This window comes from Amphiura filiformis, chromosome 19 (assembly GCF_039555335.1).
Source record: "Amphiura filiformis chromosome 19, Afil_fr2py, whole genome shotgun sequence".
Lineage (NCBI taxonomy): Eukaryota > Metazoa > Echinodermata > Ophiuroidea > Amphilepidida > Amphiuridae > Amphiura > Amphiura filiformis.
Genome location: NC_092646.1, coordinates 30,815,821 through 30,841,146, shown reverse-complemented (window position 1 = coordinate 30,841,146; position 25,326 = coordinate 30,815,821). Strand labels below are relative to the sequence as shown.

At 37.8% G+C, this 25,326-nt stretch overlaps 2 protein-coding genes across 3 annotated transcripts in view; one reads left to right on the top strand and one right to left on the bottom strand.

The window, feature by feature from the left end:
• The window catches only part of LOC140141164 (uncharacterized), a 32,726-nt gene extending 30,036 nt beyond the window's left edge, over positions 1-2,690 (top strand). The window contains exon 3 of the mRNA XM_072162954.1: positions 522-2,690. Coding sequence (XP_072019055.1) covers positions 522-683 — 162 coding nt within the window. The 3' untranslated portion in view covers positions 684-2,690. The remainder of the gene's footprint in view (positions 1-521) is intronic.
• A 6,137-nt stretch (positions 2,691-8,827) lies between these two features.
• On the bottom strand, positions 8,828-25,118 carry LOC140141163 (phospholipase A and acyltransferase 3-like). Of its 2 annotated transcripts, XM_072162952.1 has the most exons (3): positions 25,007-25,118; positions 22,491-22,577; positions 8,828-9,760 (listed from the first exon to the last, which is right to left on the bottom strand). In XM_072162952.1, the coding sequence occupies exons 2-3, from the start codon at positions 22,507-22,509 to the stop codon at positions 9,093-9,095; spliced, it is 687 nt and encodes a 228-aa protein (XP_072019053.1). In that variant the 5' UTR covers positions 22,510-22,577; positions 25,007-25,118; the 3' UTR covers positions 8,828-9,092. The 2 variants fall into 2 exon arrangements, with proteins under 2 accessions (XP_072019053.1, XP_072019054.1); XM_072162953.1 differs by lacking the exons at positions 22,491-22,577; positions 25,007-25,118 and adding an exon at positions 11,338-11,388.
• Positions 25,119-25,326: the final 208 nt, after the last annotated feature.

Sequence of the window (25,326 nt, the reverse complement as noted above, 5' to 3'; positions counted from 1 at the left end):
TGTGGCGCCAATTTTGAGCAAAAGTTGTCTACCCCACCCCAGACATTCACTTTGCCCCTATCCCCGAAAGAGAAATTCATGCCGTCCCCACTACCCCCCCCCCTCTTCTTGAGAGGAGCCTGTGAGAGGGTGAGATATTAGACCTACTATTATATATGTATCGATGCACAAACCACAAACCCTCTCATTGTTATGTGTATATACTTTGGATTCGATTTCAAGTGGGATTTATTGATTGATATCAGCGCGCTCTTCGTGGTGTGTCACGCATATTGAGTACTTCAAATCATACAGCTGATTGACTTTTAACCGTAAGTCTATTCATCAAAATCTACGGTGCATATGCATACGGGAGCCGCAACAACGCTATTATGACATATCTGTTTTTGCGTAGAATATACGGGGGTGACATAACTGGTACCTTAATTTTTTTGGCTTATTGTATAATACATTTATGGCCTATAACGATGTCCACCACTTTATACAATTCTTACAATTCTACGTTAACTATTCTCCCGCAGGTAGATATCGGTGAAAATCAGAATGATGAGGCGCCTGACCACCTTTTGCACGTCAAGTTTACTGTAAAAGCAGTTGAAGATCCACACGCATCGTTCATGGCAGTTGGCCTCTATTACAACAAAGTGGGACCAAATAGCGTCGATGACCTGAAATACCTGTAAACTGCATCAGTGATCCACGCAAAAGCATATTCAACAGTTTTTAATTAGTATAGGGTAGTTTAAAAGTACAGTCTAAACTTCTTATACTATATAGCTATTTAGTAATTAATAAATGTCAAAGATGAAGGGTATAAAGAAATAAATCTATAGCTTTCAATAACTTCTTTTTTGGTAGCAGACCTAATGTAGCAGTAATTAAGAGTACATACGTACAGAAACGCCGCACATTTCATGCATTTGAGAGGTTACGTTTTCTTGTGTCAACCCTTATAGACGAATCCAACGAGCCAAGTCATGGCCAGGATTTGGTCGGCCATCTTTGGGTCCCCGCAACACCAAAAAGCCGCTTAAAAATCGATGTTAGATTCTTCTGTGTTGTAAACTGTCATCATTCTTTTGTCTACGTGTAACACGGGTGATAGAATGCAGTTTAATACAAAGAGCTTTTAAATAGAAATAGAGTCGCAATAGATTATATAATCTTTTGTTCGTTTGATGCCGATTAGAAGTTGCGACAGGCTATTCATAAAAGTGGTACCATTGTTTCGAATAAAGGGGTTCCGCCATTAGATTGGTCACTGATCCGGCATCATATTAGTCATGTGTAAGGGCAGTCATGTGTAAAGTGGTACCATTGTACTCACGTATCCCAAATGTGTGCTTGTGTGGGTCTTGAGTCTATAAGGAGGCTTTAGCTGTCGATGCAATCATCTTTACCACCCACCTGACGTTAGGCGTTTCATTTAAATAAATTGAATGCTCTTGCTGACCGATTACACATTAGAATGTATGAAGGCTGCCATGTCGAGTCCATATACAGAGTGTCCCAGAATGATTTATACCGTGTTTGAACAAAATATCAAAAATATATAGTCAACAGTGTATCTAATTTTAATAAGTGCAATACAATAACACATATGTCTCCTACTTATTCTGTGACTTTCATGAAAATAGCTTGATTTGTTTTGGCGTGACATTGCTATTACTGAAAATGAACGAAAATTGCATGTGTGTAATTTACAGCGCAAAGGCTTCATAGCACATGGATAATTTATCACCATCGCCCAGCCGTACTGTGCAATATATTAGAGAAATCCTACATTCATTTACAGGAAATACACAAAATTGGGCACAGATGTAGAGCTTGCAACGTTGAATAATTCTTGATATGGGATTAAGTGAAACATTTTAATAAGACTTCAGATATTCATGTTGAAAAACGTACTTTTTACGTGTTTTTTACCAGAATTTTTACCCAAAAATGTCATTATTACAGAGGATATAACTTCCTCAAGGATTCTCCGCAGTAAATTTTAATCTGCTCCGTTACGTAGCTGTTTGCAAATATACTATCGACATAAGTACATGCTATGACACTAAGGACAAACCTTCTCTATACTTTTAAGAAAAATCAATCTCTGTCGGCATTTCAAATGATGAAACTCACACACTGCAATAATTATCTTCCAAACTGCCGCCAAAGAAAGAATAGTTTAAGGTCACTCAAGCGCAACAAATCCTTTTTTCCATACAAGAACACCATAAATTATCTACAGATATCGACTACTTAGTAGAAGTAAGAACAGGACACAACAAATATACCGCATAACATTTTCCAAATAACTTTGTGCTGAACGGTTAGTAATTTTACAGGTTTACAAAATAAGAAATTTTGTCCAAACTTGGAATTCACCATTTTTACACAATATCCTGTAACTTCTATTAGAAACATCCAATTTCTAAAATCTAAAATTTCTAAGAAAGCTAAATATATGTAAATTTTAGAATTTAAAACAATACTACCAATAGTAATGCCCTTCATGCCTAAAAAAATACAACTTTTTCGGTATAAATCATTCTGGGACACCCTGTATCTATATTACACCATAATGGTAATCGCTATACGTATACATGTAAGTATAAGTATAGGCCTATAAAGGTTGTTTTTAAGAAATGTCCATTTAATTTTATTTTAAGAAGGAGATTGGTATAGAAATAGTAGCGTACCCAAAGAGGGAGGGGGTTAAGGGCAGATTCACCTCTGTGAGAAGTCTTGGGAGGGAGGAGGGAGGAAGAGGGAAGAGGGGATATGGAGAATGAGAGAGGGCTGGAGGAAGGGAGAAATAAACAGATATAATAAAGACAAGTAGATAAAAAGAAATATAAGGAAAATGATGGGAATGAGAGAGGGAGGGTGAGAGGGGACAATGAGAGCGAGGGAGTGATAAAGTGTAGGCCTAGGAAAGAATAAGTACAGAGAAGGGAAAAGAAAGGAATGATGAATACATTTAATAATAATTATTAGGCCTATATAATAACTAAACACATAACAGCACTGGGCAGCCATTCGATGATGTCAATGCCTTTATTCGTTACGTAATTAAAACGCCCAGTCAGATGTATTTCACACCTACCAAACACAACTCACCCAATTTCGCAAACTGGACGTTGAATGTACACTCTCATGAATATTGATTGGCAACATTTTCCAATATGTCAGCGCTCTAATCGGAAACAATAGAACAATAGACCCTGCAGAGCGTTGGTTTAATATGCCCTCCAAGGCCGCATTATTTCACATTTTAGGTGAGATTGAGCCGACGGGGACCCAACCCGGGGGACCCAACTTTGGCAGCCATTAAGGTATAGGAATGCGTGAAATTGGATACCGGTACGTCTATACTACGTTCTACATGTATACTACGCATAGGCCCCAACGCTGAACCAGTTGACAAACAATTGACACAGTAGAATGATTGTGAGTCTATCCGTCGTAGAAGTGATGATATAACAGGATTAACTATACCATAGCAATATAGGTTAAAACAATTTTTGAATATATTGCCCTGCACTAAAAGCAGGTTGCAATCATAAATAACAATCACAATACCGCTCTTTTCAAAGATACTAATCTTACAGCTGCGAGGGATTAGCATGATATGACTTCTATAGAATTACTAGTAGGGAAGTGCGATTATAAAAAATGTTTTCACCTATTGCTATGGTAGCTAATCCTGTTACAAAATCACAATACGCGTATACAAAGCCCGGTTCATACTTTTTGTTGGACGTTGATTATACAATGCAAGAAGTACCGGTATTTGTTTGATTATTCTATCTATTTTTATTTCCAGCCATGTTTAACTTCTAAAGGCGTCGACGTCGAATATATGAAGTATGAATCGGCCCTTATAGGATCACGTAACCTCTCAAAAAGCCAAATCGGCATTGAAATTTTTTCAATGCATTGTGGGACAGTTTTTGCAGTTTTGGGACACTTTGCTCTCTAACCTATCGGGAAAATTGTTTTTTGTGCGTACAAAATATTATTTAAAATGTTTAAAAAAATGTTTAGAATGTTTAAAAAATATGATCATCTTATAAATTAATTATCTAAAATATTGTTAATGATAAAATTATTGCAATAAAAAATTAATGAATAATAATTATAATTTCCCCGATATGTCAGAGGTCAAAGTGTCTGTAAACTGCTCTCAAAAACCGGAAGTTACAATGCCGATTGGGTTTATGGACTAAAATGTTGAATGTACTATAATAAATTCCATAATACGCTGTCGAAGTGACGTAATAATCGGATTAAGTTAACTATCATAGCAATAGAGGAATACAATTTTTGAATAGATCGCCTTTCACAACAAGCAGGTTGCGCTCATCAATCATAAGTCGTGTTCACACGGTCGGAGATAAGTTACTTATTACCGGTAACAAGTCACTTATTACCGGAAATAAGCGACTTATGTCCGACCATGTGGACACGACTTTACAGGTGCGAGTGATCAGCATTTCTTTGACATCTATGGTTCAATGCATAGGTACCGCATGAATGTTGTAGTGCAAGGCGATCTATTCAAAAATTGTATTCAACTATAGTCGTGTTCACACGGTCGGACATAAGTGACTTATTAACCGGTGATAGGTGATTTATTATCAGTACTAGTGACTTACTACCAGTAATAAGTGACTATGTCCGACCGTGTGAACACGACTTATTATAGGTAACGGAATTAAGTAAACTGTCGGACATATGTGATGCGATCAAGCAAAATCAGTCGGAACTCGGAAATATTAATTTTTCAGTTTTTTATAGGATAGTAAAAAGCATTTACAAAGCTGCATTTTGCAGAAAACCCCTTTGAAATTGAACAGCCAGTTCCAAAGATAATGGGCGATTATAGAGTTTCCAAAACAATAGAAAACAAAAGGAAATGTTCTCTTTGTTTGGCTATATCTCAAAATCAATATTTCCGAGTTCCGACTGATTTTGCTTGATCGCATCACATATGTGAACACGATTATTGATCTCTTCCTAACTGCATGGTGTGGGCCAGTGAGCACGCTAATTGATAATACACTTCTAGTGCCCGTTTCTATTCAACGTTATGTATTCTTCTCCCGTGCATTATTTTCGCGAACTACCCTTCATAGCCCAAATTATATAAACCTGCACGCTAAACAATGCATTATCTAAAACCCGCACGCTAAACAATAGATTCTAGATAATACGTGCACGCTCAAATACTAGAAATACTACTTTCACATAGGCCTAACTATATAGTAGAGTTAGGTGGCGCTTTCGACACAGAGGTCACGTAACTATATAATTGTCTGTTCGATATATATACCATCAAAAAAGTACGAATATACATTCTGTGGTGTTAAAATGGTATATTTACAAACGGTGTTCTATTTTGCAAATATCATTTTCATAAATTACGATTAATGACCTCAAATGAATCAAACATCAAATGAGAATAATCGAGCTTCTGTTAATTAAAAAGGGCCAAAAACAGGTGGATCATAATTATACAAGATGACACCATTGCAAAATATTTAGCATTTGTGACTGGACGCGGCGAATCAGCCGTAAAGTCGGCCCCGGTCAATTTTGTTTTATTTCGTGTTTAGAAAATATATACCATAAGCTTTAAAATGGTATATCATTTGACTTCAAACGATATCCAAAAGCGGGTTATGATTTGTTGAACTCTGTTCCTTCGACAAAATTGTATTTTTATCGGTTCTACATGTGTCTCTTTTCTACATTTCTGGTAATAAATATCCAACAGTTATTGGCGGTCATTTCAAATCATCCCCAAGTCAACGAGGTTCAGAAATATCCTCTCATTGTTCATTGTTGATTACACATACCTAGACAAAATACAATGCTTTGTTATCTACCACTTGAACAGGATTTAGCCAAAGCAAACAAAGACAAGAACTATTCTATAGAAATAGGTAGAAGCTTATTATCCTCTTCAGCAGTAGTATTATTGATTGATTTAAACAGCGTTTGATAAGATACTTGTCGCAACGAATTGATACACCTATGAATACGACCTTCACATACATTTTACACTTTAACTCAGAATACAATTTGCCGAGTTTACGGCTGATTCGCCGCGTCCACTCACATTTTACAAATGAAATACATGTAGGCCTATATCTAAAATAACATGGCCGGGCCCGGGAAACACACACTAGCGCATAATATCATGATCATGCTTATAATACTGAACAAATTGTAAAATCCCAATGTGTGTTTTAATATAAGTAGATTTTAAAGTTCAAATTATAGAGCTATAAAGTCCAGTTGATATTGATATGTTTTTTCTCTCATCTCAATTCACCGTAGTACTAGTCGGACATCTAAATCGATCGTTTCCAGGTGAACTGGTTCAGTGCCCTCTGTGTTCGAAACCACGATATTAAATGATCACAACATAAAGTCAATTGGTTACAAACCATGCGTAAATAAGTTACTAAAGTATGACGTATGGCGCAATCGATACCATTGATAGCTAACTTATACAGGGATTGATTTTCTTTACCAGTTAAATGCTACCTAGCTGTTCAATGGCCTAACGGTGTTTTTAAAATGTAAGATATTTTCCTAATATTAAAACTAATATAATGAATGCAGCAATTAATATTGCCTATTGTTTTAATACACTCAAAGTGTATGACGGATAATGTATCAGTGCAAATGCATTCGTCAAGATATTGCACTTGCCATGGAGTTATTGCATTTAGCTCTCGAGCCTATCGGCTCTCGAGCTAAATGCAATAACTCCACGGCGCGTGCGATTATCTTGACGAATGCATTGCACTCAGTTCATTATCCTTATCATAATACCTGTACAAAAATAAACGTTGCCCCAAACAGTCGTGAAACGTATAATAGTCCGATACGTACACTCTCAAAACGATCTTCTCATTTTTTAATAGAAACTTGTCAAAAACTATTCAGACGGGGACATAACATATTTCTCTTCAAAATGACTCGGATATTCTCATAAAATGACAAGAAACTCATCAAATTTGATAAGATTACCTTGAGATTACCTTGGCATTAAAAGCTTGTCAATTATTATAGAATGAATAGATCCAGCTGATCAAATTTGAGTAGTTTGTCTTGTATCTTGTCTTAGTATCTTGTCAAAATAATGAGTTGGCGATCTTATCAACATGAATCAACTTGTTAAAATAAAACAGAAACTATTCATTTTGATAAGATTGTTGGTTCAAAGTGATAACAAACCTAATAAAAATAAACAGTAGGCCTATATCTTAGGCCAAAAAATAGTTGGTTTGTCCATAGAGGCTTATGAAACAGTTGGGTCGGTAGGTCGGATTTTTTTAATACAGATATTGCACTTGAAACTGACAATTTGAAGACTGGTAAATAAGTCAAAACACACAGCACTTTACTGGCTTAACTCTTGAGATGGTTCTGCATGTTATACTGTTCATTTTATTTACATTTTCTTTGTTTAAATTTATACTAACCACTGTTTTACTAGCACATTCAACGCAAAAAAAAGACACGGTCGGGACCAGGGTACACGGTCGGTCGGACGTGGACAAACAAACAATTTTTTTTTGGCCTTATCAAAACGAATAGTTATACTAGATACAGACTTTAAGGTACATATTTCGAGGTGCATAACAGACACAAAATTTGTGTCATAACAAACACCAAATTGGTGTCGATGACCTGACATGCATGCATTCTTTTGTGATGGTCTTTCAATTTGTGCCGAGTGTCCTTGGCATACTTGACTATGCTTCAGTGGTCATGAAAGGATTCAATAGATAACCTCTGCCCCACTAATCCCCAGCTATTGTCTGAAATTGCACCTCGGAAGATATATTATAACAACTCAGTCCCTCAAATGATAGTCATATAACGACCAAAAGATAAATGACTGACTATCATTGAGGACTGAGTTCCGCAGTCTATAGTTATACGGGATCAAAAAAATAAATGAGTATGGTTTCTATCAAAAAAATGAATAGTACGAATAGACTGTATACCTTTACCTGTGTTTATAAATATTATTGTTGTCACCTCATGTATTAAATCTCTATCGCTTACAAACAGGCAAACATCGAATGTTTTTTGTTTTAGATTGGCTGATTTAGCAAATCACTGAAAAGGCATACTATCAGGTTGTAGAGTTACACCACTTTAAATATAGACGAATCCAAATACACGCATTCCTACACCTGACTAGCAGCCTTTAGTTGGGTCCCCGTCGGCTACAATGCATCCAAAATGTGAAATGATTCGGCCTTGGCGGAAATTTTAAACTGCATTCCATCACCCGTTTTACACCTTCCGCGAAAACACAGGTAGATAAGTTTACAACACAATACAGTTCCAACAGTTGTGCAAATAAAAGCCGCCTTACACCTAGAGAAGGTCGAGGAGGGTTAATAGAATAATACAATAGAGATAATTCTGCAGGTAATCCCCTCGCATCTATTCATAGATGTACAAATGGATGAACAAAAGGACTATGTATGAATAGATGCGTCAGGATTACCTCTATTGTATATATTATTCTATTAACCCTCCTCGTCTTTGCATCTTCTCCAGGTGTTAGGCGGCTTTTTTTTGCACAATCGGGCGCTCAAAACCCCAGGTTGGTGCGAGCGGGAAACCAAAGATGGCCGACCAAATCCTGACCATGACTTGGCTCGTTGGATTCGTCTATAGCTACGATTGCTTAGGAATACCAACGAACTGAAGCTTTTATTCATCTATTGTGTCCGATTTGAGTGCTGACATATAATTATATTGAAAAATGTTGCCAACGGTCAGCAGCCAATCAGTAGGCCTATTCATGAAGTAGTGTGTTGTTTGTATTTTAGCAATATTTCGGCTATACATGACAGTCACATGAAATAAAAATGTCGTTTCACGTCCCCAACTTCTTGGAATAGTGAGGAGGGAGGGAGGTGTTTTTGTTTGTTTTTGTTTTTTACCAAATTGACAAAATACAATAGTTTTCACGTAAAATTTACATTGCTAGCAGTTTATAGCATCTGCCAGGAAAACGACGATAGTCACAAGCCGTGATAATTTTATGACCTCCTCTTATTTATTCATGATCGCCCTCCCCTTCCAAATATCTTGTCTATGTCATCGACAGTGTAAGTGATATTTCCTATGATCATGGTGATATTTCCTGTGATATTTAGTGTACTCAACTTCGAAGTTATGTCCAGGGTACTAGTAGTAGTAAACTTAAACACAAAGACCCCGACCAAGACCACTCCAAACAGCACCCCAACAGCTGCAAGTCCAATGTACAGCGTACACATGGTAGACCACCCTGCTATTTTCACTCTTTCCACTTGCAGACTTTCTCTTAAGCTGTACCTCATCTCACTCGTTTTATGCTCGCAATTATTGGAAACAGGGTCATATTCATTCCAGAATTTATCGAGGGAATCTTTGCACCGCTGTATAATTTCATACACACCAAGTGGCGTACTTTTGTGATCTGCAGAATTATCAATTCGCACGAGATCGTGTTTGGCAACATCTTTTATTGTGTCATGTCGCCAATGAGCAAGATTCTTCATGTTGGAATCGGATCTCATCACACAATCCAATGAACAAATTGCTGGATCTACGCCGAAGTGATAGATACCTCCCTCGCCATCAGCTATACCAAGGTGTTTATACATGCCCTTCTTTCTCTTGAATTGTATGATGTCCCCGGCTATAGGTTGTAGTGAGTCAGGGTGCATCCATTTAGTTTTTACACCTAAAAAGGAAAAGAAAAGTTGTAATAGGTAACAACATACCAACCATTTGTGATATAGCTACAACCTGTAATCAGACAACATGGTCACATTGATCCGCAATGAAAATACCGTAAAACCCCGTCTACAAGCATATAAAGTGCTTCTGATGAAAGCTACATTAATCCAGGCGCCATTATGGAGTTTGAGCAAATAAATTACGGATTCAAGCATATACAAACAAGTATTATTTTAAGACCAATCTATTGTATTGGTCTTGGTATATTACGCTTGCTTCGAATTAATTTAGCTTTCATAAAAAACACCATATATGCTTGTAGACGGGGTTTTACGGTACGTTCCTCACTGAAACTGACGGGTAAGTGCAGTATTCGAATTATTTTTTTTACCTTGGGGTGCACTTTTCCACCCCATTTTGAAAGTTGTGGTGCAATTTAATCTGACACAGAGCAATTTGAAGCGCAGTCCCAGGCAATCAATACGTTCTTTCTCAGTATACAATGTGGTATCGCAATTTTGCACCACACATTTTAATTTGTATCCCAAAAGGCGAATTTTGGAGTGTTGTTGTGGGCTAGTTAGTGTGCTTACAGTCCATATGCCTTCAAAGAAAGGAAATTGCTAACCAGACATATCTTATGTAGTCAATGTACTACTATCCAAGAACATGGGCGAAGATCTAGAATACGTTAAAGTGCGTACCTCTTCCAAGAAAGGAAATTATATTCTTCTGTCGATTTGCTAAAGTCTGGTTTATGAAACAACACATCAGTGTATTGGAAACAGGGGACTGTATGCGAGACAGACCTGTTTTCCAATAGAAATTGTGTGAAAGGTGAAAAGAGCACCATTTTGGAGATTTTAATCTGTGCGAGGATTTTATATGCAAAAGATATAAACGTCTTCAGTGGCCTTCGCTGAACAGTGATCTTCGCAGGACAAGTGACTGCAGGAGATACATCAGAACTTTGAAATCAACAACAAGAAGGAGACTGCTGGCTAAGTAACATTATTAAACATAGTGTCTTTGATTCTGACTGATTGTATGAATTTATGTTCAATCACAAGATTAAATCATGCTTTACTTTTGATTAAAGATTCAGATATTGTTAACTTAATCAAACAGTTTGTTTGTTGTACATTCTGAAGTGTGAATTTGGGTAAAGATGTTCAGTCATTAACTACTCGTAATGTCTAGAGAGACTGTATGTGAAGTCTTCGAGCTTCAAAAAAGCTTTATTGGGACAATGTTCTTGTGTATCGCGTAAAAATCTTGTATTTTAGGCTATTTTTGGCCCATGATCGGGATGAAAAGGGCTAAATTGGGACAGTGTGCGCAGGTAACGAGCAAAAAAATTGTATTTTACACTATTTTGGCCCATGATCGGGGTGAGTTTTGGTGGAAAAAGCACTCCTTGCCCTTTCCTTTTACTTTGCCTTCCCGATTTTATTTTTCATTTTTTGTCAGAGGGGCGATTTCTCTTTTTGTCAGGGGCAACCCTGCTCCCCCCGCTCCGCGCTGGCTACGCTATCGAATTCAACATTATACTTCATTTCCTAATTCAAATATTTTACTTACCAAAGTGATCGTCAGACATTATTGGAATCCAATAGCTTCAGTCAACCGTATGTATATCAGTCCGAGCAACAATGCGTGTGAAACTGAAAGTGAAACATAATTTTTTTAATACTTTAAAAATCAAATGTTATTATTTTGTCAAAGAACATTTTCAATTCTGGCTCAGTTTTAGTATGTTCCTAGGGTACACATGGCTGTGAGAACATCAACAGTGTGATAGTGATACTGTTTGAACCCTATGACCCTCTTTGTCATTGAGGATTCTTTTACTAAGTGTAAGTACAATCGGGCACACTTTAACGTTTTGACCTTTGACGGTTTTGACATCGGATGACCTCAGTTTGATTTTGTTCATGCTCCCTTGATATGGAGAAGTAGGCCACTTTCAGCAAATTTGGGCTAAGTTAAAACTCTAGTCCCTAGATAACCTTTGACCTCTGATGACCGCGAGTTCATTTTGTCAATCCACCCACCAAGTTTAAGCCCAATCGGACAAAGTTCGGAAATTCAGAAATAATTTTGAAGCACTGAATTCTGGGAAGACATTACGGTGCATTTCAAAAATCTGTTTTCAGCTGCCCAGAATTGCCCAGTGCACATCTTTTTATCTACTAATTGCTGCTTTATTTGTTACACACTTGGCATTTCCTACTTAGATGACCTTTAACCTTGAGGGGTCATTTAAAATCACCCCTTCCTTAGGGCACCCGGTTAACCACAGTGTTGGTGTGCTACAATAGCTATTCAAGACACAGGGTATGTACGGGATAAACTGTGCATATGTGTATGCTGGGATTTAAGTGAAATTATAGTTCACTGCGTGAACAAAAAGGGACACGGAGTGAAAAACAACCACATTACCCTCAGGTGACGATAAGACTTAGAGAAATCAGTGCAAATTTTGAGCACATTTGAAGGTGTAAAAAGACCAAAATTGTCACTGAAACGATCGCCGTTCTAACATTCAATCTGATCATGCAATCGTCGAACTATAGTCTCTTCGCAGACTGCATGCATGTGGCTAAATTGCGTACATTGTGTATCGTGAACAGCAGACACCCGGGTGAGAAAGAGACGGTTTTGCGTATTTTGCTTTTTAAAAGTGAATCGGAAAGTACCCGGCCGCTTATATTAACCATGCATTTACCAGACCGTGCTTTTTCAAAATGTTCGAATGATTAACTGATAAAAAAAATTAAAAAATAGACGAAGAAATAACTCACCAGTCCGCACGTCTGGCTTATTCTAGCAAGTCTTGGTCACATCGCTCGATGATGATGTGTTTCCTGTCAGATATATTATACTCAACACGTACAGTGACGTATAATTATTGTTTTGCGTCGGCTTATTGAGAGTTTGCACTTAAAGGAGTGTTTCGTGATCCTAGCATCCTCTTTTTATGACGTTTTTCAGTAGATCTCCACGAAAAAAGCCTATTCCCAAAATGTAAGTTGATTCCGATTTTGCGTTTGCGAGTTATACATGATCATGTGTATTACACTGCTCCATAGACAATGCGTTGTAATTTCGTTCTGGTGCACCAGAACGAAATTCAAATTTCACGATATCTTTGCAAAACGAATTAATCTGCAAGAAATATTTTGTACATAAACATTATGTAGCCAGAGGTTTCCAGTGATATAAAAATCTCAACTTTTTTGAGAAAAGTGGGGGATGAGGCTGTGGATCACGAAATGCCCCTTTAAAGCTGCAGTTCACATTATGCTGAATGCGATGTTGAGTATAACACATGCATTGCACAACTGCACAAAGTTATTGCACAATTCTTAAATCCCACTACGCTTGCAATACTCCATAACTTAAGGTATTGAAATTTTGAGTGATGATACACACTGGCAATCTTACATTATAGGGGGATGTTGTACGTGTATTATAATAATGTTATTCGTGTACGCGTATAACATGCGATCGCTGCCATAAACGAAGAAGTATTTATATGGCAATTTCTAGGCCCAGGCGAATACGCAGGAAGGGGGGATACGGGGGTGCTGACGAATATTATTTTGTTGTTCCGGTTTTACTGAAAACATGACTTATACAGCAGAAAGAGATGATGAATCGGGATGAGACGCTAAATGCTATCTTCGGTAGATAGCAACAAAGAACATGTACCAAAGACTTTCCTTAAGGGATGGGGTGTGAACGTTTGGACAGTATTTATTGTGGGACATTAGACATATCGAATTGCATTCTGAATTCGAAGAATGTCCTTCTGATATCAAATAATTTTTTTTGAAATTCCCAATGTAATGCACATTATGACAAATGATTAAAAATAGGATTTTTGATATTTAACAGTACTCGAAGTAAACTTTATAAATCTGATGATTTATACTTAAAGTGTATGTAGGTGGGATAAAAAGCCGACGATCAATTGAAAATTTTGACCTTTAGTATTGAAGATATGAATTTTTTCCCCAAAACACCTAAAAAAATTTGGTCTTTTTGGCTACATACACTTTAAGAATATATCATCAGATTTATAAAATTTTCTTCGAGGACTGTTATATATCAAAAATGTGAAAAATATCAAATTTTAATCATTTGTCATAAAATTTGTATTATATCGGGAATTTCAAAAAATGAAAATTATTTGATATCAGAAAGACATTCTTCGTATTCAGAATGCAGTTCGATGTCTGATGTGCTCTCATGTTCCACAAAAAATACTGTCGAAATGCTCAAAACGCTCATTCCAGATCCCTTAAGCGCGTTAAAAAAAGTCATTCGGCCTTATGCTGAGCTATTAAAAAAAAGCTAAAATAGAGAAAGATGTACTCTCCATTCCAGTAAATACACCACTAATTTTTTGAGATTAAAAACATATTATCAACTTCTGCAAAATAAAACACAGCTCGTCCTAATTATTTACTTAGTTCTAACTGCAAAAGTTGGATTAGGATTGAGCTATGTTTCATTTGGCAGAAGATGATAATATTTTTTAATCCCAAAAAATTAGTGTTGTATTTTTCTGGAATGGGGAGTAGGTCCGGAACGTGATGTGGCTATAATAGAAAGATAAAATTTCTGAACGGGACTTACGCAGGGGGGGGCGGCAGGGGTGCAAAATGTAAAAGGCACAAAAAGGCCCCTTTTGACCCATACAGTCCCATTTGCGAGCGTAGCGAGCGAAAAAATAGAGGTTTTTTATGCCTTTTTGTCCAAAAATGTCCAAATCCGCCCCCAGTCCAAAAAGGTCCAAATTTTGAAAAGAAGGTCCACTTTTTCAAAATCAGCACCCCCCCCCAAAAAAATTAATCTTGCCTACGGGCCTGGATTTACGTACTGCAAATTAGCCGCTACCGGTACGTGATGAACTGAAAATGTAAAAAAAAATGTAAAACATGGCTCATTCAGTACAAAGAGAAGATGAATCGGGATGAAACGCTAAATGCATCTTCAGTAGATAGCAAAAAATTTCATGAAGATCAAAATGCACCCAAAGACTTTCCTAACACGCGTTCTGCTCGCTTAAAAAAAAGTCAATCGGCCAAATGCTGAAAGGCTAAAATAGAGAGAGAGAGAGAGATGTTAGGTCCGGAACGTGATGAAGCTATAGCCTAATATAAAGATTTTTTTTATTTTTGACAAATAAATTGTCTAGCTTACGCCTTTATTACTGAAATTCTATATTCTTTCTTTCTCTTTTTCTTTCTTTGTACCATTACTTTAAATATAGTATCATCATTTAATATTCCAATATATTTTGTTATAATTCCATTTTTCTTTATCTATATTTATCCTCAGTTTTCGTTTTGTATTATACAGATATAAAGATAACATTTCTGAACGGGACTTATGTACTTACAAATCAGCCGCTATACGTGATGAAATGAAAATATAGCTAAAAAATGTAAAACATGGCTTATGCAGTAGAAAACGTGATGAATCAGGATGAAACGCTAAATGCTATCTTCAGTAGATAGCACATCGTATAACACAAAACAAAAACAAACAAACATGAAAAATCAAAATATACCCGCGTTGAAATAAGTCAATCGGCCTAATGCTGAACTGTTAAAAAGGCTAAAATGAGATGTAGGTCCGGAAAGTCATAATGTTACATTATAATATAGATATAAAATTTCTGACGGGACTTATGTAACTTATGTACTAGAAAGACAAAAAATATCTGCTACGTGATGAAATGAAAATATACAGGAAAATTTATTGTAAACATAACTTATGCAGTAGAAAGAGGTGGTGAATCGGGTGAGGCGATAAACGCTTTGCCAATATTGTAACGGGACCGAGCTTGCCCCTAATACTTTTGTAAACGACTGATGGAGAAGACTAGCCTTCTAAACATACAAGTGGTAGCGTAGTATGTACGTAGTATCAAAGACTAGAATTCTCCCCAAGATATGTGGAATCAGTGATGCATGAAATGAGAAGTAACAGGTAAAAATGAGACTTGACAATTCTGTTTTATATTTGCTTCTTTTGTTATAGGCCTATCTTGTATTGTTATTTTGCTTTCATATTGTCTTATCACATCACAATTCATAAATACAAGTAGGCCTAAACACTGGTAAATACACAATCTCTGTTGTTGATCATGACGATATTTCCTTATTTATCTCTTTTAAATCCAAATAAATTACCAACAAATGCTGCCGAAACGTACATACTGTTTGAATAATCAAGAAGCATAAAAATACAATTTAATCAACAGAATCTCTCATCACATGACATAGCCATAGGCTAGGCCAAGGCCTAGTAGGCCTACTACAGAGTATCCATGCCTGTACACCAAATACGAGCTTGCCATGCAACAGTGAATGCACATGAATACAGTGCATAATTTTCCCTTGGACTTGTGCGTGTGTGCGGCAAGTCACTTGCCCAAATTAGGCATAGGCGCTAGGCCAAATCACCGGAGTGTATAACCACCCTGGTGTTGCCACTATTATGGTAGCCAAGCTGCCCCTAGCTCAATCTGAGCTCCTGAGTAGGGCGTATTTGCTTTGGTTGGCAGTGCTTACCCTGTGGTTTCCCTTTCAGGGTTCGTCCGAGAAAAATAGATAGAGAAGCGACACTCTCTGCAAACTGCCTATACCGTGCTATACCGCAGCTGAAGACAGGCAATTCGCAAGCGTCGTCGCCGGCCAAGTCTTACTACGATCGTGTAATGAGAAGATACCATAGAGTCCTACATAGAGATCTGAGGAAGAGACGGTCCGAATTGACCTAGTGACCTATAATTTATCGGAGAATCACATTTTGAGAGGATAAGTCCGCCCACCGCTGTCAATCATTCTAATGAACAAATAAACAAGCTCTGGCAATGACGTAATCCTAATTATAAATGAGAGAATCACATTGTACATGTACTGTCTGCTGTACCATATGTCTTCCAACAAGTGCCGGAGTGTCGCGGGCCTGGGTTCGTGGGTGGACTATTGTCCACCAAGCAATCTGATTAATTCGCGTCGTGCACGGCCTTTATATACTCTCCTGAACGCGTTCATGGAACCTTTTGGCGGCTGCGTTCAAAGCGTAAGCTCCGTTACTATGGATATCGCGCAGTCACTCCGCGTCAGGCGCTCACTTCCGAAAAGATTTTGAACATGACGAAATTTAATAACTAGAACTGCTAGCGTTTTTAAATCAGGAATCAAACTGATGACCCCCTTTTTGACCATGTAAAACATAAAAATACTCAAAAATATCTTAAAATCCTACATCCTTAAACAATTACATCTTAAATAATCCAAAGTTTGATCAACAAAAGTCGTTTTTAAGGAAATTTACAATTTTTAGGAAAAACTTGCTTACGTTCCCAGACGATTGCTGGCCGGGGAATTCAAAATGACAAAGCTAAAATTCTTTGAAACAACACCAGAGAAAATAAAGGTAGAGAAGCGACACTCTCTGCAAACTGCCTATACCGTGCTATACCGCGGTTGAAGACATCTAATACAGCAGAGTGAGCAGACAGTACATGTACAATGTGATTCTCTCATTTATAATTAGGATTACGTCATTGCCAGAGCTTTGTTTTGTGAGCGGTACAAAGCGTATAATTCCGCCCACCGCTGTCAATCATTCTAATGAACGAATCAACAAGCTCTGGCAATGACGTAATCCTAATTATAAATGAGAAAATCACATTGTACATGTACTGTCTGCTGTACTTCATGTCTTCCAACAAGTGCCGGAGTGTCGCGGTCCTGACAACACATGAAAGGCCTGAATTTCGTCCTGAATATTTACTCATAGACGGTATGTAATACCTTATTGTTTTCCTGACAAAATTATTTACACAATATTATAAGATCTCTGTACAATATAAGCTAATATAGCGGAAATAGTGAAATTTGAGGCCAATTTCGCACGTACGACATGACAAATTTCTCTGCCGTATTTTCAACCCACGGCAAAAACTGACGATCGACAGGTAAACAAATCCAAATATTTACAAAAAATATAGGCGTACCTTGTGCAGAGCCATGCAATCATTTTTAAATGCATAATAACAATCAAAAACTACCACGAACACGTGAGCATCGTGACTCCTCTCTAAATATGAATTTGACAAAAGCTGAATTCGGCCATTGACAACACACGGGAGGTAAGCTTAAAAACAGGCCAAAAATCTGAAATCGCATTTTGGCTCTCCGTTTCAATATTCATGATATTCCCAAAAGCTTTCCTAACATGCAAACAAAAACAAACAAACATGAAAAATCAAAATATACCCGCGTTGAATAAAGTCAATCGGCCTAATGCTAAACTGTTAAAAAAAGGCTAATACTGATGTTCTTAAAAAAACATTGTATTTGAAATAATGCAAATATGAATATTAATGATCATTATTATTGGACTCGATAGGACTTTTACTGAAGTATATTTTTTCTGTAGGGCAAGCATCAATGCAGCTATAGCCAATCAGGCTGGGGTTAGTCCGACGAGTAGGACCCGTTTTTCTCATAGTTACAAGACTATTCGCCGACGAAGTGATGTAATAATCGGATTAACTACCATAGCAATAGATGAATACAATTTTTGAATAGATCGCCCTGCACTACAAGCAGGTTGCGCACATCACCTGTCTTTGTCTGCAATCATAGATTGAATTTGCTGTAGAAGTGACGTAATAAGTAGCTATAAGTAGGCCTGCATATCATTACAAAGATTACTTCGAGGACTGTTAAGTGTCAAAAATGTTAATTTTCAATAATTTGTCATAAAATTTGAACTATGGAAAAGTAGTCTCTTTTGCTCAAATAAAAGGGGTCCCACAGTTAAGCAATGGGAGAAAATTGTCTTTTTTCCCTTTCAACTTCAATTATTATGAAGGGAAAGTCTTTAATTTTTTGGCTCACTCTTAATTGTCTCATGTATATATTAAACTTTACTTTCCCCGATTTTCAAGGAAATCTGATGAAAGACCTCGTCGTACAGGAGCACTAAACACAGCAAGGTATTCCCAAAATCTCACTCGATTTATGGCGAAATACACTGACATGCACCCCGTGTCATTAAAGTAGCGTGCTATAGACGGCCCTCACTTGATAATAGAAAGTCCGATTGACTTGGCTCAAACGGTAGGCCTATTTCCTAGAAATACTTTGTCAGATTCTACTCTCTAAAAAGGAATCTGATTGGTTACAAAGTGCCGTCGTACTGTAGGAAAAACCATACCCTCTCCCGTACAGCCCTGCTTAGTGTGTTGTGTGGTAATGTATGCATTGTGCATTGACCTTGAACGCCTCTGTACACACAGCGTGCACACACTGGAGTCGAGTATAATTTATTTAAAGAGACTTTTTAATTTCAAAAAAATCTAAATTATTTGATTCCTCTTATTCAGAATGCAATTTAATGTGTATGATGTGTGCTCTCAGATCCCACAACAATTACGACTGTGTAAAGGTGGGTCACAGAGCAAATTGCAAATTGGGATCCCAAAAATTTAGAATGTGCAGGGGGTGTTGGCAAGCCGAGAGGGGTGCAAGCAATAATTATGGCACGGCCCCTAAGCGCAAAGAATGTGACTGGAGCATAGCGCGCAAAAAGTTTGTTAAATTTTGATAATCACAAGCCGTGTTAATTTTATAACCCCTTTTGGAATATAAGGTTCGTTTTCAAAACCAAAAATACTGTTTACACTGACCTGACAGTTTCAGTGTCTTGGCGACACTCTTCTTCAGAGTACTCTGAAGAAGAGTGTCGCCCAAGACACTCGAAACTGTCAGGTCAGTGTAAAACAGTATTTTTGGTTTTGAAAACGAACCTTGTATTCTGAATTTCTGCAAACCTGATGAATTTATTTACGGACTTAACCCCCTCTTTATTTATTCATCATTCCCCCACTAGGATCCACAACATGCTCATCTATCAGGGTACAGTTCTTTAACCCCAATACATTTTGTACATTCATTGAATGACTTTCTGGGTACAAAAACTCATACTTTGCAACTTGAGGTCAACTTTTGCAGTATGATTGTTTAATTGCGATCACTGAACTATGCCATTGGGATGATGCCATTGTGGTCCATAGTGCCCCCTACCGAAGAAAATAATATCTACCCTGCGTCATCATCACCCGATGAGGGCACGGTGGCTCAGTGGTTACGACCTTGGACTCATAATCTGAGAGCTTGCTCGACGTGCGTGGGATCGATTCCCCGTCCCACCACCGTGTTGCGCCCTTGGGCAATTGGCGCTTTGCCTCGCTTGTCTCACCCCACCCAGGTGCAATGGGAAGCTGTTAGGGTAGTCACAGTCGTTGTACTGACATATTTTAATGACGGCGGAATAAATGTGAAGCGCTTTGAGGCTGTTTACGGCATAAAGCGCTATATAAATATCTACATTTATTTATTCATTTATAATCGCCTTCAACACCCAAACCAATCCATTTACCACAACTATCACAGTCGTCACTAACATAATCAAGAACAACACCAAGGCTGCCTCCACCCCAATCTTCTCCGTAGACCACCCGGCTATTGATAATCCTCTTTTCACTCTTTCCATTTGCCGACTCTCTTTTGAGCCGTACCTCATCTCGCTCGTTTTATGCTCGCAGTTATTGTACATAGGGTCATATTCATTCCAGAATTTATCGAGGGAATCTTTGCACCGCTGTATAATTTCATCCACGCCAAATGGCTCACTTCCGTGGTCTGCAGAATTATCAATTCGCACAAGATCATCTTTGGCAACATCTTTTATTGTGTCATGACGCCAATGAGCAAGATTCTTCATGTTGGAATCGGATCTCATCACACAATCCAATGAACATATTCCTGGATCTACTCCGAAGTGATAGATACCTCCCTCGCCATCAGCTATACCAAGGTGTTTATAAATGCCCTTCTTTCTCTTGAATTGTATGTTGTCCCCGGCCATAGGTTGTAGCGAGTCAGGATGCAACCATTTAGTTTTTACACCTAAAAAGGAAAAGAAAAGTTGTAATAGAGTAACAACATACCAACCATTTGTGATATAGCTACAACCTGTAATCAGACAACATGGACAACACACCGATATCGCCCGGTAAATAATTACATTTGAATATACGTGTTCAACGGATATGATAGTCGTTAGCTTGCGTCTTGAGAAAGAACCATTGCGTCTTGAACTCAAAAACTGACAAAAATATTCTGATTTTATATGTGCCGAACTATAGCGCTGTGTAGGCTGGCTGCACTCACTCGTGCAAGCAGTCTAAAAGCATATGACCATTGACCTCATCAATGGCGTATACATGCTCACTCACACACAGAGAGGTCAATTACCAGGCTATTGTCAGTAGCCTTAGACGGAGGACCCGGCTCATTATACGTCTCAAAGGTCGGAACAAATTGGCCATGCGTGGCTGTGGATTCAACCTACCATGGCGATTTCTGCCACGAAGATATCGGGGCGATGACACTGTGGGCAACACTACGTTCCTCACTGAAACTGACGGGTAAGTACAGTACCGGTATTTGAGTTATTTTTTTTTTACCTTGGGGTGCACTTGTCCACCCCATTTTGAAAGTTGTGGGGCAGTTTAATCTGACACAGAGCAATTTGAAGCGCAGTCCCAGACAATCAATACGTTTTTTTTTTATTTTGCACCACACATTTTAATTTATATCCCAAAAGGCGAATTTTGGAGTGTTGTTGTGGGCTAGTTAGTGTGCTTACAGTCCACATGCCTTCAAAGAAAGAAATTTGTTAACCAGACATATCCTATGTAGTCAATGAACTACTATCCAAGAACATGGGCGAAGATCTAGAATACGTTAAAGTGCGTACCTCTTCCAAGAGAGGAATTTATATTCTTCTGTCGATTTGCTAAAGTCTGGTTTATGAAACAACACATCTGTCCGTGTATTGGAAACAGGGGACTGTATGCGAGACAGACCTGTTTCCCAATAGAAATTGTGTGAAAGGTGAAAAGAGCACCATTTTGGAGATTTGAATCTGTGCTAGGATTTTATATGCAAAAGATATAAACGTCTTCAGTGGCCTTCGCTGAACAGTGATCTTCGCAGGACAAGTGACTGCAGGAGATACATCAGAACTTTGAAATCAACAACAAGAAGGAGACTGCTGGCTAAGTAACATTATTAAACATAGTGTCTTTGATTCTGACTGATTGTATGAATTTATGTTCAATCACAAGATTAAATCATGCTTTACTTTTGATTAAAGATTCAGATATTGTTAACTTAATCAAACAGTTTGTTTGTTGTACATTCTGAAGTGAATTTGGGTAAAGATGTTCAGTCATTAACTACTCGTAATGTCTAGAGAGACTGTATGTGAAGTCTTCGAGCTTCAAAAAAGCTTTATTGGGACAATGTTCTTGTGTATCGCGTAAAAATCTTGTATTTTAGCCTATTTTTGGCCCATGATCGGGATGAAAAGGGCTAAATTGGGACAGTGTGCGCAGGTAACGAGCAAAAAAAGTGTATTTTACACTATTTTGGCCCATGAACGGGGTGAGTTTTGGTGGAAAACGGACTCCTTGCCCTTTCCTTTTACTTTGCCTTCCCGATTATATTTTTCATTTTTTGTCAGAGGGGCGATTTTTCTTTTTGTCAGGGGAGGGGCTCCCCATCCGCGCTGGCTACGCTATCGAATTCAACATTATACTTCATTTCCTATTCAAATACCGGTACTTTACTTACCAAAGTGATCGTCAGACATTATTGGAATCCAATGGCTCTAGTCAACCGTATAGATCAGTCCGAGCAACAATGCTAAAACGTCTGAAACTGAAAGTGAAACATAGTTTTTTTTAATACTTTAAAAATCAAATGTTATTATTTTGTCAAAGGACATTTTCAATTCTGGCTCAGTTTTAGTATGTTCCTAGGGTACACATGGCTGTGAGAACATCAACAGTGTGATAGTGATACTGTTTGACCCCTATGAACCTCTTTGTCATTGAGGATTCTTTTACTAAGTGTAAGTACAATCGGGCACACTTTAACGTTTTGACCTTTGACGGTTTTGACATCGGATGACCTCAGTTTGATTATGTTCATGCTCCCTTGATATGGAGAAGTAGACCACTTTCACCAAATTTGGGCCAAGTTAAAACTCTAGTCCCTAGATAACCTTTGACCGCGAGTTCATTTTGTCAATCCACCCACCAAGTTTAAGCCCAATCGGACAAAGTTCGGAAATTCAGAAATAATTTTGAAGCACTGAATTCTGGGAAGACATTACGGTGCATTTCAAAAATCTGTTTTCAGCTGCGAGAATTGCCCAGTGCACATCTTTTTATCTACTAATTGCTGCTTTATGTTACCCACTTAGCATTTTCCACTTAGATGACCTTTGACCTTGAGGAGTCATTTAAAATCACCCCTTCCTTAGGGCACCCGGTTAACCACAGTGTTGGTGAGCTACAATAGCTATTCAAGACACAGGGTATGTAAGGGATAAACTGTGCATACGTGTATGACGGGCGGGGTTCAAGTGAAATTATAGTTCACTGCGTGAACAAAAAAGGACACGGAGTAAAAAAAAACCCACATTACCCTCAGGTGACGATAAGACTTAGAGAAATCAGTGCAAATTTTGAGCACATTTGAAGGTGTAAAAAAACCCAGAATTTTGACTGAAACGATCACCGTTCTATCATTCAATCTGATCATGCAATCGTCGAACTATAGTCTCTTCGCAGACTGCATGCATGTGGCTAAATTGCGTACATTGTGTATCGTGAACAGCAGACACCCGGGTGAGAACGAGACGGGTTTTGCGTATTTTGCTTTGTGAAAGTGAATCGGAAAGTACCCTGCCGCTTATATTAACCATACATTTACCAGACCGTGCTTTTTCAAAATGTTCGAATGAGTAACTGATAATATACGTCTAGCCCTCTTCTTTTGTTCCATTATCTATTGTATTTCTTTTGTTCAAAGTCTGGTCAACTGTCGATTATATCAAGTAATGTGGACAGGTCAAGATAATCTGGTCAGGTCAAGATAATCTTGGTCAGGTCAAGATAATCTTGGTCAGGTCAAGATAATCTTGGTCAGGTCAATAAATTTTGAACAAGTACGTGTTCATATTTAGAAACACTGGCCACATTATTTGACTTTTTGGACATTTCAACAAACTTAAAATGCATCAAAGTTTAATATATTTTACACGATCAGCATAAATTATTATGCAAGTTTATGCATATTAGATTTAAATGAAGATGGTAAACAATACTTGTGTGTATTGAATGACACCAAGAACACCTTCATTGAATAATGCAAATTAGTTTGTATTATGTCTTAAAGCCTGTATATTTAGGACGAGGATGTCAATCTACCTTTGTCCCCCCTCTCCCAACTAACGCAGATTCCGACAAAGTAGGTAACAAAACAAGAGCCATGAGGTCTTACAAATTAAGTTCAACCAAGGATATTTTGCACCTAAAATGCAGTACATTACAGGCCACAAGACGAGATGTAGAAAAACTACAACAATCTGCGGCCTAACCCCAACCAAAAAAGGTCGAGGAAGGTACCCAGGAATATGCGTTGATTTGGTTCAGGACATTTGTTCTGTAAGTATATTAAAGATAAATATAAATTCTATGGTGTTAAATGAGTTACCGCCATGTCTAGGTAAAACACACCCACTTTGACCTTTGAACTATTTACATATTCATTATTAATATTACGAATATGTATAATCGAGTGGGACATGACCACAAGTGAATTGAATAGAATCTCCGGTTAAAATCAATGTTGTATTGATTTGATTAAATCACTTTCAATTGACACTAGATAAGAAGCTATAAGACTCGTAGACTCAAACGCAGGACACACGGAAAGAATATTACACTGTCTCGGTGTGTTTTTATTTTTGGAAAACCCTAAACTTACACAAGATAATCATATCAGCTTTTCCAGTTTGTCTTTTGGAAAATGAATAAACCATAACAACAAATTCGTTTATTTTGGCTCACCGTATATGTAAGATAAACGGTTCAAAACAGACCATTACCATAGATAATCGGTGTCTTGTTGAGGTATGGTTCGCATGTTAGTCGCTCGGAAGGCTCGACCCCTTCGGGGTCTCGCCTTCCGAGCGACTAACATGCTCACCATACCTCAACAAGACACCGATTATCTATGGTAATGGTCTGTTTCTCACCCTTTATCTACTACATGAAAAAAAAGAAGAAGAAATAACTCACCAGTCTGCACGTCTGGCTTATTCTAGCAAGTCTTGGTCACATCGCTCGATGATGATGTGTATCCTGTCAGATATATTATACTCAACACGTACAGTGACGTATATATATTTTGCGTCTTTGAATTGCACAACTGCACAAAGATATTGCACAATTCTTAAATCCCCCTACGCTTGCAATACTCCATAACTTAAGGGATGGGGTATGAACGTTTGGACAGTATTTATTGTGGGACATTAGAGCACATCAGACATATCGAATTGCATTCTGAATACGAAGAATGTCATTCTGATATCAAATAATTTTGATTTTTTGAAAGTCGC